Source organism: Pteropus medius, unplaced genomic scaffold, assembly GCF_902729225.1.
Source record: "Pteropus medius unplaced genomic scaffold, Ma_sr-lr_union100, whole genome shotgun sequence".
NCBI classification, from domain to species: Eukaryota; Metazoa; Chordata; class Mammalia; order Chiroptera; family Pteropodidae; genus Pteropus; species Pteropus medius.
The window spans coordinates 4,107,242-4,119,480 of NW_024354911.1; the positions used below are offsets into that span (position 1 = coordinate 4,107,242).

Genomic DNA, 12,239 nt, shown 5'->3' on the forward strand with positions numbered 1-12,239 from the left:
AACTACACTGAACAAAGATAAAATCACTATGTAGAGACCTGATTGCAATATTTCAAGTTGAACTTCTAATTGAGTTTTTATTTATCCTTTCAAAAATTTGTATGTTTGTCCTCTTCCAATCTTCATGTTTTTCAATCCCACTCCTCAGACATAAACACAATTAACAGAATGTTGTATAGGTTTATAAAGCTTTCTTACACATATAAGCATATAGACATCTATATCCTTCTCACCTCTTCCATAAATGAAATCAGACTACACATATTTTCTGCAACTTGCTTTATTAATAACTTGGATATTCTTCCATATCTACCTGATTCACCTTCCATAAACCTATCTTATTTTTTTTAACAGCTAACTAGTTTTCCATTGTATTCATGTATTTAATCAGCCCCTTAGTGGTTGTACTGACTGCACTGTTACCAGATTTATGTTAGTCTAACATAAATATCTGTAAATATTTGTAACTATACCTGCAAGATAAATTATTATAAATAAGGTTATTTAATAAGGGGGTGTATGATTTCTAATTTATTAAATTGCATTTAAAAAAATTTACACTGTCATCAAGAACACAAACACACATACTCTAGTCTGATGAGAATAGAGCAATTAAAAAAAAAAAGAAGAAACCCAGTAAGTATAGACATGTTCATAAAATACTGTTTAGTAAAGTCACAGAAAAATATGATTTCATTTCTATGAATAAAATGTGTATATATAAATGTGTATATGTATGTATGAGCATAAAGCACAGAGGCTTATCTAATCCTCTGGTCTCAACTTACACATTTCATCAGAAAGGCCCTCTCTGTCCATCCTACTTAAAGTAACTCCCAATATACTCAATGATTCTTTATCAAGGCATTCTTTTTATTTCCTTTAAGCAGACCTAAGAACTATAATTATTTTATTTACTTGCTTAATGTCTGTTTCTGCTAATAGCACATAAGCACTATGAGGGCAGAAAATCATGTCTGTTTATTAGCTATTTCATCCCAACACTTAGTACAATGAATATAGAATTTTATATAGCATATAGAATTTTGCTCAAATATTTACTGAATGAATAAACACAGAAGCAATGTTTGTTAACAAAGGCTATCCCTAGGAAGTGAGATTAAGGGAAGGGTTACAAGGTACATTTACATTTATTTGTCAATTACGCATTCTTATTTCTAACAATGAGTATGTGCTACGTTTATTTAAGACCATTTTAGTGCGAGTTTAGTTTTAACTGGACCATTTCAGATGTCTTGCAATCTGGTCATGTAAGATTTTTTTCTTGCTTTGCAAATTTAAATGATCTAACAAATTTAAATGAATTTTTGTTGTCTGCTTAAAAAATCCTCAAACCTTGCTTCATTAACCTTTTATTTTCATTTTAATTTAGTTTAATGCTGACTACTGAACTGCCATTCAGTAGCTTTGCCTTTGTATATTTGTTCAAATTACTATTTCCTTAAAGTTACAGAATACTTACAATTTAAAAAAGGCTTAACATATATATCCTATTTGCCCCTCAGAGGTGTGTTGTGCAGAGATTATTGTTTATACTTATCACAGATAAGGAAACGGATGCTCAGAGAGCTTAACTACCTCATCTATAGTGGGGGTAAAACATAATACTTCAGATTTTTAACACAGGGTTTATTTCATTATATACATTGTAGCAAGAAACATAAAATAACTAACTGGCAATGTCTCAATCAGCAAATAATACATTTATTTATTTCAATACTTAGAAAAGTTCTGAAATATATCTAATATTTAATGCATACATTTCTAAAATAACTGCATTTAATAGAGTATCTGAATAAGGGACCTAAGAGATCATTTAATTTCTTCACTTTATAGAAAACAAAAATCACAGCATTTTGTTACTTGATCCAGTCACTCAGCAAGTTAATGGCAGTCAAAAACTAGAACCCAGGCATTGACATTAGTACTTTCAATATCAGAAAATTCCTAGACATGGAATTCATGATTAAGGACTCAAATTTCATCACGGTTGTTTTGAGTTAAAATTTTAATTCTTAAAGTTATAATTACTGCTACAAAACAAAGCAAAATAAATTACGAGAATTTACCCTTTGATTAAAATGAACACCAACTATCATACATACCAATTTCAGATTTAAAATATTCCACTAATGACTAATAATTTCCTGCTTTCTAGCCAACTTTTAATCATGCCAGGCCATTAGTCACTTATTCCAGAACTTCTATTATTCAATATTTACTTCAGATACTACATGGAATTTTTTTACTAATGTTTGTCAAAAAAAAAAAAAAGTGAAGCTCAATATGTATCCTTATCTACCACAGCCATAATATCCTAGAAGTCATTTAATGAGTTGGTAGGTATGAATTTCCTTTACTGAAAACAAGTTCATATAACTCTTTTCACCAACCCATCTTCCCTTACTAGAACTAAAAAACTGCCAATTATCAGACTTGATATGAATAATGTACAGAGAAAAATCATATTTCTGTTTTTACATTTCAGTCTTACATGATAATTTTAGAATCTATTTTTAAATTCAAAATAGGCTAATAAAAAGTGAATGAACAAAAATACATTTTACCTTAATTCTTAATATTCTTAACATGTCTACAATAATATGCCAATACTTTTTAAAAAATCATTCAATAGACAATAATAAGACATAGAAAGTATTTTAGCATAAAATGACAGGTAATATTAACATTTGCATTCTAAATGTTTTTATTAAGAAAGTATGTTTGAGGGGGTGGCTCCATAGTGTAGTGGTTAGCACGTCTGTTTTACACGCAGAAGATCCTGGTGGAGGCATGGACCATACACCAGGGGTGCCAAGCCCAGGGGTGGGGGGCAGGCCCCAGGTGCATGCCGTGAGTGTGTGGGAGTAGATGCCCTGCCTTCAGTTCTTAAAAAAAAGGGAGATGGCAATATCTATCTGTAGGTCGGGGTGGAAAGGGGGGAAGAGAATTAAAGAGGGGGAAAAATAAAAATTTTTAAAAAAATTTTTTATAAAGTATGTTTGACATGGAAGAGAAACAGAGTAGATGGTGGTTGTCAGGGACTGAAGAGTTGGGGAAAGGGCAGATGTTGGTCAAAGGGCACAAACTTCTAGTTATAAGAGGAATAAGTTCCTCCTGGGGATCTAATACACAGCATGGTGACTACAGTTAACGGTTCTGTACTGTATAATTGAAAGTTGTTGTAAGAGTTCTATAGAACTTTAACGGTTTCACCACAACAATGAAATGGTAATTATGTGTAAAAGATGTGTTAACTAACCTTACTGTAGTAAACATTTCCCAGTATATATATGTGTATCGAATCATCACATTGTTACCTTCAACTTACACAACATTAAATATCAATTACATCTCAATAAAGCTGGGGGAAAAAATGATGTTTCAAACATACTCATTCTCAAATTCTACTTCCCAACTGGATTAGAAATGCTATTTTCTAGCATTGCACAAATGTTTTATATATTTTAACTGTAATTATAAAATTTCATTTAATGTTCAAAGGTGATAATTAGCTTAAAATCATGATGTTCGATTATATCATAGGCCCATTGTGTGTGCTTCAAAGTATCTTCTTGCAGCCAAGCACTAGCCAGCAGGCTGATGGCTAGTTTATATAGCCACAGACTTGTGGTAGGAATCAGAAAATTCTCTACAAAAATGAGACTTGCGTTAAAGATGCTTGAATACTTTCGACATTATTTTTAAACAAGGTACATGAACAAAGCACCATCACAACAGATCTTTCCACTTTCAGTAATGTACTCCATGGTGTTTCTAAAGCTTAAAGGTCTCTCAGATGTCAGTCATAAAGATGCGCTAGCAGATTCTCTGTAGTACATATGTACAATTTTTAAAACTAAATTCAGAGTATTTGGTATATACAGTTTTGTAGTTTACTTTTAAACTTGACATTATATCCTGAGATTTTCCTGATAACAGTAAAGTGTTCAAAAACATGGTTTTTAATGGCCAAATAACTTTTTCATCGTAAGATTGTACTATAATTATTTTAACTACTTCCTCTATTTTGGGACATGTAAGTCATTTCCTATTCTTTTTCTCTTTATCCCTTTTTGTTTTTTAATTACTAATGCTGATATTAATAGTCTTTGTCCAAATCTGATTCCTTCCTTAGGAAAAAATTCTAAAAGAAGAATGGGTTGAGTCAGTGATTTTTAAGATATAACTGTCAGAATGAGTTTAGTAAATGATCCAACAATTCACATTTTCACTAAGAGTGAAAGACACAAACCTAATCACACTCTAACCAGCCATTGTAAAGTAATACTCATTAAAAGATATAAATTCTTTATTATCAGGCAAAAATGATGTCACTGATTTGATTTTATATCATTGTGAGACAGAACATTTGCCATGTTTAGAAATACTCTATCATTCCTCTATTGTGAATGTATGTTTATGGTACTTATTTTATCATATTCATTGGTGTACATTCTTTTACATTCAGAATATTGTTTCCGTAATTCTTGAGATATTCTTGCCTAGCTTGTCTTTTCTTTATTTCTCATACTTTATATACAGAAGATTTAAATTTGTATACCCTACAATACCAAAATTTTCATGTTTTCTTTTATGTGAAAAAGCAAATGGCAACACTCTGCTATCATCTTTCAACCTTTTTATGAATAAAGTTAAAATTTTAACTCTGTATTTTATTTTGATGTAAGTACATAGCTTAATGCTTTCTAAATCACCAACTGTTTATGTACCATGTAATGTATGATACTTTCAATTCACAATGATTTCTGATTTCACTTTTTAACACATTCAAAAACTGTGAAGTGCTATTTTTGCTATATAAGCTTTTTTCCCCCAGCTTCTTTTAGGCCATCGTATTTTTTAAATGTGCACAGAACTGAGATTTAAAAAGATGATTTTAAAAAATCAGCAGGATAGAACATGTCCTATTAGAAATAATTTAAATAACTAGAATTGATAAGAAGAAAAAAACAGTTAAGGGAATAAAGGCTATCTTTAAGTAGATAAAATAAGGCATGAAGTATAAGTCCACAGAAAATAGCGGTGGTTTAAGGCAGAAACAAGAAAGAATTTTTTGACCACTAAGGAAAAAACACATGACAAAAAATTTATCAAATGATTACAGTGATATCTATGGAGATCCTCAGGAGGTTATTCAGGGATCACCTTTAAATGAATTAGGACATTCCTCTGAAGGCCAAAATATAAGACTAGATTATATATGATCCCTTATAACTCCATTTACTAAAGAGGTTACAGAGTTTTAGTTTTCAGTAATGTAAAAGACTACCACATGACACTGATGACATAATATTCCCTGTGCACAAGAAAATAAAACAATACTTAGCTGACTTAATTTATAGCAAGATTAGAGCTGGTTAAAAAATTTTGAAATCTAACAAAACTAAAATTTATTTTCTTCCTCAACCTCTTTCCTGGCCTTCTTATATAAAATGCCCTCTGATTCTAAAATTTTTTTATCTGGTTTCCTATTATAACCCAAACTCAACATGTCTTAGGCTGATGCTTTATCTCCCTAAACAAACCAACTCTATTATCTTCCTTTTCAAATTTATTGGCATAAAGTTGTTCTAATGTTCCCTTATATCCACTTAAAGCATATAAGATTTGTAATGATGTCCTCCTTTTCATTCTTGATATTGGTAATTTGTGTTTTTCTCTGTGTCTGATTAAATGTATCTCAATTTAATCGATCTAATAACCAGCTCTTGCATTCATTTGTTTTTCATTTCATTTATTTCTGTGCTTTATCATTTCCTTCTGAATGATTCAGATTTAATTTTCTCCTTTTAATCTAGTTTTGTAAAGCTTCCTTCAAAACACTATCTGTACTCTACAAATTTTGATGAGTTGTATTTTCATTCAGTTCAAAATAATTTCTAATTTCTTGTGTGACTTTTCTTTGACACATGGACCATTTAGAAGGGTGTTTAATTCCCAAATATTTGAGGACTTTCCATGTATCTATTATTGATTTCTAATTTAATGCCATTAATGTCAAAGAATATATTTTGGATTTTAAATCCTTTTAAATGTATTGACTTGTTCTACAGTCTTGAATCATTTACATTTAATGTAATTATTGATGTGGATAGATTTATATCTGCCATCTTGCTAGTTGATTTTTATTTGTTCCATTCATTCTTTGTTCCTTTTTTCTCCTCCTTCCTTTAGATGGAGTAGTTTTTTAATGGTATTTCCATTATTCATATCTTATGATATTAGTTATATCTTTTTCTACTTTTTAGTGGTTCCCCTAAGGTTTATAATATGCATCTTTAATATATTATGGTCTATATGACTTGATATATAATATTAATATATCAAGTCATATAATATTATTTAAATATTATAATATAAGAATATAAGAATATTGTAATATAAGAATCTTACAAGTTTATTTTCAATTCTATTGAAGTTTGCTGTTTTTATCATACATTTTAATGTTCCATATTATAAATGATTTTTCCTTTAGACTAGAGGTCAGTGAACTAGTACTTGCCATCTGTTTTTGTAAATAAAGTTTCACTGAAACAGCCAAGGTTGTTTGACTTATATGGCTAATTTGATGATACATACAAGGACAGAACTGAGTACTTGTGACAGAGACTATCAGGCCCACAAAGCCCAAAATAGTTAGTCTAGCCCTTTACAGAAAGCTTGTGGGACCCTGTTCAGAAGTCAATTTATCTCTTAAAACGATTAAAATAAGAAAAAAATAATTTTATATTTACTTTTTTGTTTTTAAACCACTCTGACCTGCTTTGTTTCTTTATGATCCACCAAGTATCACACTACTTCTGCCTGAAGAACTTCCTTTAACATTTCTTGTAACAAAGGTCTGCTGACAACGAATTTTCTCAGCTTTTGTTCTGAAAGGTCTTTAATTCACTTTCATTTTTGAAAGATATTTTTGGGTTGACTTTTTTCTTCCTTTTAGGACTTTAAAGGTATTGCTCCATTGCCTTCTGGCTTGTACTATGTTTGGCAAAAAGTCTGCTATAATTTTTTACCTTTATTCCTCTGTAAGTATCTTTTTAAAAATTCCTGGATGTCTTCAAGATTTTCTCATTATTTTTGGTTTTCAGTAGTTTAACCATGATATGTATAGGTGTTTTTTACTACTACTATTACCACCACCACCACTACTACTATTGTTGTTTTTAGCCTACTTAGGGCTATCTGAGCTGTTTCTTGCATGTGTGGTATAATCTCATTCATTTATTGAAAATTTTTGGCTATTCTCCATTCAAATACTTGTTTTATTCCATTCTTGTTTTCTTTTCCTTGTGAAACTCCAATTTAATTACATCGTCTGATATGGTCCCATCTTAGATGCTCTGGTTCATCCTCATCTCTTTCAGTTTAAATAATTTATACTGAACTATCTTCAAGTTGATTGACTGTTTCCTCAGCTCTGTTCAGTATACTGATCAGTCTGAAAAAATGCTTCATCTGTGATATTATGATTTTTATTTTTTATTTTCCTTCCTCTGGTTGTGGAACCCTTTCATCTTCTGGACAAATGCAAGTATTTTCAATCTTTCTGATGAGATTCCTCATTTATCTGTTCAAGTTATCTACCCTTTCCACTAAATCCTTTAACATAGTACTAATAAGAGTTAAAGTCTCCATGTGATAGTTCCGATATCTGTGTCTTCTGGAGTGGTTCTATTAATTACTTTATTTCTCAACAATGGGGTGGTTTTCCTTTGCTTTTTCAGCTTATGTCCAATAGTTTTTGACTGAATGCTAAGCAGAACAGTGTACAGAACAGCAGAGTCTGAGATATTTATTATTCACACATGGAAACTGGCATATCTATTCTTCTGTCAAGTACATGCAATTTAGTCAATTTAGACATGAATTGAACTCGGTATCGATTTTATTGTTGTTACAGTTACCTACAGCACACCACAGGTTTCAAATTCTTCTACTGGTAGACTACCACTGTCTTGTGCTTAAAGTGAGAGATGAGGAGCTAGAGATTTTTTCTGAATTGTTTTCCTTTCAGTTTTCAACCATTCCTGCATATCTCTTCCACAGAGGGATCACTTTCCATGTTCCTGACCTTCCCCCAGCAGTAGAAAGCTTTTGTCTGTCACGTAGTGGTAGCTCACGGCTGAGGCAGTTGGGATTTTCAGTTGTCCTGGTCCAGCATCAGTATTACGTAAGCCCTGTGGCTCTCCTTCCTATGGTAGTCAAAATCTGCTTTGTATTGGTATTGGTCTTGAGTGATACTTTTCAACTCTTCCTCCAGTTGTAAAAGATCTCTCTCTAGGTATTGGTGTAGGACCCTGGGGCCCAAAACAGTTTTCTGTACCCCTCTACTTCTACCCAGCAGCAATGGATCTTTGCCTGTGTCCTGGGGACCAGACGGTTTCTCCCCCAGAAGCTGAGGTTTTGTTTTTAATCTCCTTCGAGAAATGTATGAAATAAGGTTTTATGCCCATCCCCCATTGGTTTGAGGCATAAAGGATTCTGAGTAAATGGGAGAGGCTTTTCACCTATCTCCCAGCAGCCAAGATCACCTCCTTCACCCCTATGCAACTGAGATGACTTTTCTTGAGTCTCTGCCTTGCTCCAATTTGAATAATGAATATTCAATGGAGTGCCAGGGAAATGTTTTGCAAGCAAGCGTTGAGCCCCCAGATATTCTAAACTAGTCCATACTTAGTCTTTAATAACAATCAGTAAAAATTTTAGCTGATTTCTTCTCATCCTCTTTTATGGCAGCCATCTCTTTCTCTTTTGTGCTGTCAATTCATGGCCCATTCTTTGGGGGAGTGGGGTTGCCTGAGTCTTTGGAATTTAGGTTACTTGGTTGCTCTTTGCATACTCAAGTCTCTGATGGAGTCAGAGAAATTTTGATTTTGTAATCATCCACCTTCTTATTGTATGTAACGGTGAGAGGTTCTGTGCACACCCTTTACATCCTGAGTAGAAGTCCTCTTCCACTTCGATTCGCCTCCTTTTTCTATTTTTGTAAAGGCATCACCATTCTTACAGTCAGCCAGATAAAATCTTGGAAGTATCTCCGACTTCTCTATAACAATGTTCAATATCTAATCGGTTGATAAATTCTGGATTAGATAAGTCACTAACATCTCTTTATTAGGATCTTTCTATTTCTCTAGTATAAATGCTTATCTCACAATGGTCTCTTATAACAATACTCCTTCAATCAGCCTCTTACACTCTGCCTTCTTCTAATTAAACCTGACTTTATCATCTGGCTGCCTTACTACAGCATTGCTTTGACTGTTTATAATCAAGGCCATGATCAATGTGATCCTATTCTGCTTTTATAGGCCACGTTCCCAGAAGAACAGGTACGCTATTTCCATCTGACCCAGGTCTTACTTTTAACATCTGGAAACCTATCATTTGAGGTCTATTACAAAGAAGACATTTTCAATTAAAAAAAAAAAAAAACACTCCCTGATCACACAGAATTCCTCTCTTCTGAACTGTACGCTGCTTTATTGTACTATAAGAATAACATTTTATGGATTGGTAGCATACACATCTCTTACATCCTTTACAATATTGTAAATTCCAAAAAGGCAGAGATCAGAACTTATAAATTGCTATGTTTTCTTTTAGCTTTCCCACATATTTATCTTGCAAATTAAAAGATCAAAATTAATAACATGATGCTTAGTTTCCTTCCTATAATCCATGCATCCTTAACGCACCCCTGACGAGGTCACTAAAAATTTTGCCAGCCCACAGAACACTGTCTGCTTTTGAAACACTGTCTCAAGAAGGGAAAAACACCCATGCTACAACTATAGTTATTATGCCATCCAAGCATTTCAGAGGATACAACAGAATTAATTTAGAGACCTCCTAGCATAGCCAACCACTTATACCAGTTAGAGTTAAATCTACAATGGTAATCCCAAACACAAATATACTGAAATCTCTTTATTTACCTCCATGTAAATAACCCCAAGAGAGCCACGAAGTTTACTAAGGAAAATCACTGCCACTAATAAAAAGAAAAAAGCCAGTCTACCTCACTAATTCTGTTCGTGCCTCATTTGGTAATCATATTCAGGCATTTTGCCAAGATGAGAAAGTGAAAAGCTTCTACTAAATCATTTCCGATGAATAGGAAAAGGTATAATCACAGACAAACAGGAAGAATAAAAGCAGTTCTAATATGTTATGCCTTTTTATAAGAGTACTTTCAAATACATTTTTAAGAAATAGCATATGAAAATCCTATAGTGAAAAGGCAGAGTAGGTGCCCTCTTTGCCAATTTGCTTCCTTGGCCAGGCTACGTGACTGGGACCACACTGGAACCTGAACTTATTTGATTCAAACACTAGATCAGATGTCTAAAGCAGCATCTTTTTCATGCATTTTTTTTTAAATGCATAAAATGAAAATAATGTTTTCATTGCTAAATTATACACCTAATAGGTATCTTTATCAATTTAACACAACTGCTATCCAACAATTCAACTTGTAGTAGTTTAAATGAGAAAATCATATAAAGAAGTTCAGCATAGCACTGTTCATAATAGTAAAAAGTAGGAAATAATTTCAATGTTAACCAATAAGGAATCACGTATATAAAACAAACTGCATATATACTATTCAGCAATGAAATATGTTGATGCAGATATATATTTATTGACATGGGAATATGTCTACAGCATGTTGTTGCAAGAAAATAGGTAATAAAACCACATACACATCTGTGACTGCTCATCTGTAGTACTTCTAAGTGGCAAGATATGGAGCATGTGCCAGTCATCAGTTTATTGCCTTTCAGCTCCAAATTTATACTTTATTGCCTGCTTTGCAAAAATGAAACCAGACCCTTTATATATTTTTCCTCTGCCTCATATGTTAAACTTTATCAGTACAGGGTGCTGGGGAGCAGCTTTCCCCAACACCTTAACCCTTAGGTGGTTTTATAGCAGTATGCCTTTAGTGAGACATTTCTTTGTGAACAGCTTTTCCTGCCAAGCACAGTAGACAGCAGAGTTTCAGCAAGTTTCAACAGCACAGCAACTTCCCTGTCATCCAGTAAACCATGGCTGTCTCCAACACAGTCTGCATCTCAGCCTTAAAGGTTCCTCTTCCAGAACTTTCTCAGACCTAGGAGTTGTGGCTGCTCCTTCTATCTGCCATTCTTATATCTGTTAGAGCTCCCTTTACTTCTTGCTAGCCAACCCCTTGTTACTCCAATCCCCTGTAAGAGTTAATAATTTTTTACATTAAAGCATATTTAATTCTTTAGGTTTTGCTGAAATTACTGTGTAGTTTCCCCAGAACTGACCCTGACTGATACAGGGTGGGGTATTTCCCCCTCTTTTTACTTACTGATATTGTCTTAATCTATAATAAGCATGTTTTTGTGTGTGTGTGAGATAATCAAAAAAGGTAAGTTAATTTTATTTTGGAAAAACTGAAGAAAAAGCCAATGCAAAATAAACATTTTAAATAACTTTTTTCTATTTTAACAGAAATATATTTGTGATTAAAATGAATGAAATGTGAAGAACATTCATTTATGTAAGACTATAATTGTTCAGTTTTTTTCTTAATACCAGTTTCTAACGTTATCCAAAATTGTGTTTCTAGATCATTTTAAACAATAGAAATGATTTAGACTGCTATCATTTTCTCTTAGTTATGCTATATAGTGCCCCTTACAAACAGATTAGTAATCAAGGTGTATGCTGGGGTGACAGGTACTGAGATAAATACTAGCTTCTCATATACTCAGTCAGCCTCTTTCATCTTACTATTTCGGCTCCTCTTACCATGTTCAAGGATTATCAGTTGTGCTCCAGCTTGTGCATTTCCAACATCATTCTCAGCAATGCACTGATAGAACCCTTCATCTGATTTCACCAGACCCAAAACTTGAAGATTATGCTCCTTCTGAGGAATGAAAACATAATTAAATGTTATGATTCAACTAAATGAACATTATTTCAAAATCTAAAGGATATACTCTTTTTGGGGAGGAAACTCAAGATAAATTGTTTGATTCATTTACTGAAAATTATCAACCTATATACCTGTTAACTCAATTTTATTGACAAGGTACTGACTTACCTGACTAGTACAGAAAACACCATCATTAGCAATGAACTTAATACTCATGGAAAGTCATACCCACAGTATTTGCAAACTTACACCTTTGCTTGGAAAACTATCTGGCATGCAA

The 12,239-nt window shown here is 32.8% G+C and overlaps 1 protein-coding gene across 7 annotated transcripts in view; it reads right to left on the reverse strand.

Moving 5' to 3' along the window:
- Positions 1-12,239, reverse strand: part of NEO1 (neogenin 1) — a 222,214-nt gene that overhangs the window by 89,582 nt on the left and 120,393 nt on the right. For all 7 annotated transcript variants that reach the window (XM_039856685.1, XM_039856683.1, XM_039856681.1 and 4 more), the window contains exon 7: positions 11,830-11,950. In XM_039856685.1, the coding sequence (XP_039712619.1) occupies positions 11,830-11,950 (121 nt within the window). The remainder of the gene's footprint in view (positions 1-11,829; positions 11,951-12,239) is intronic.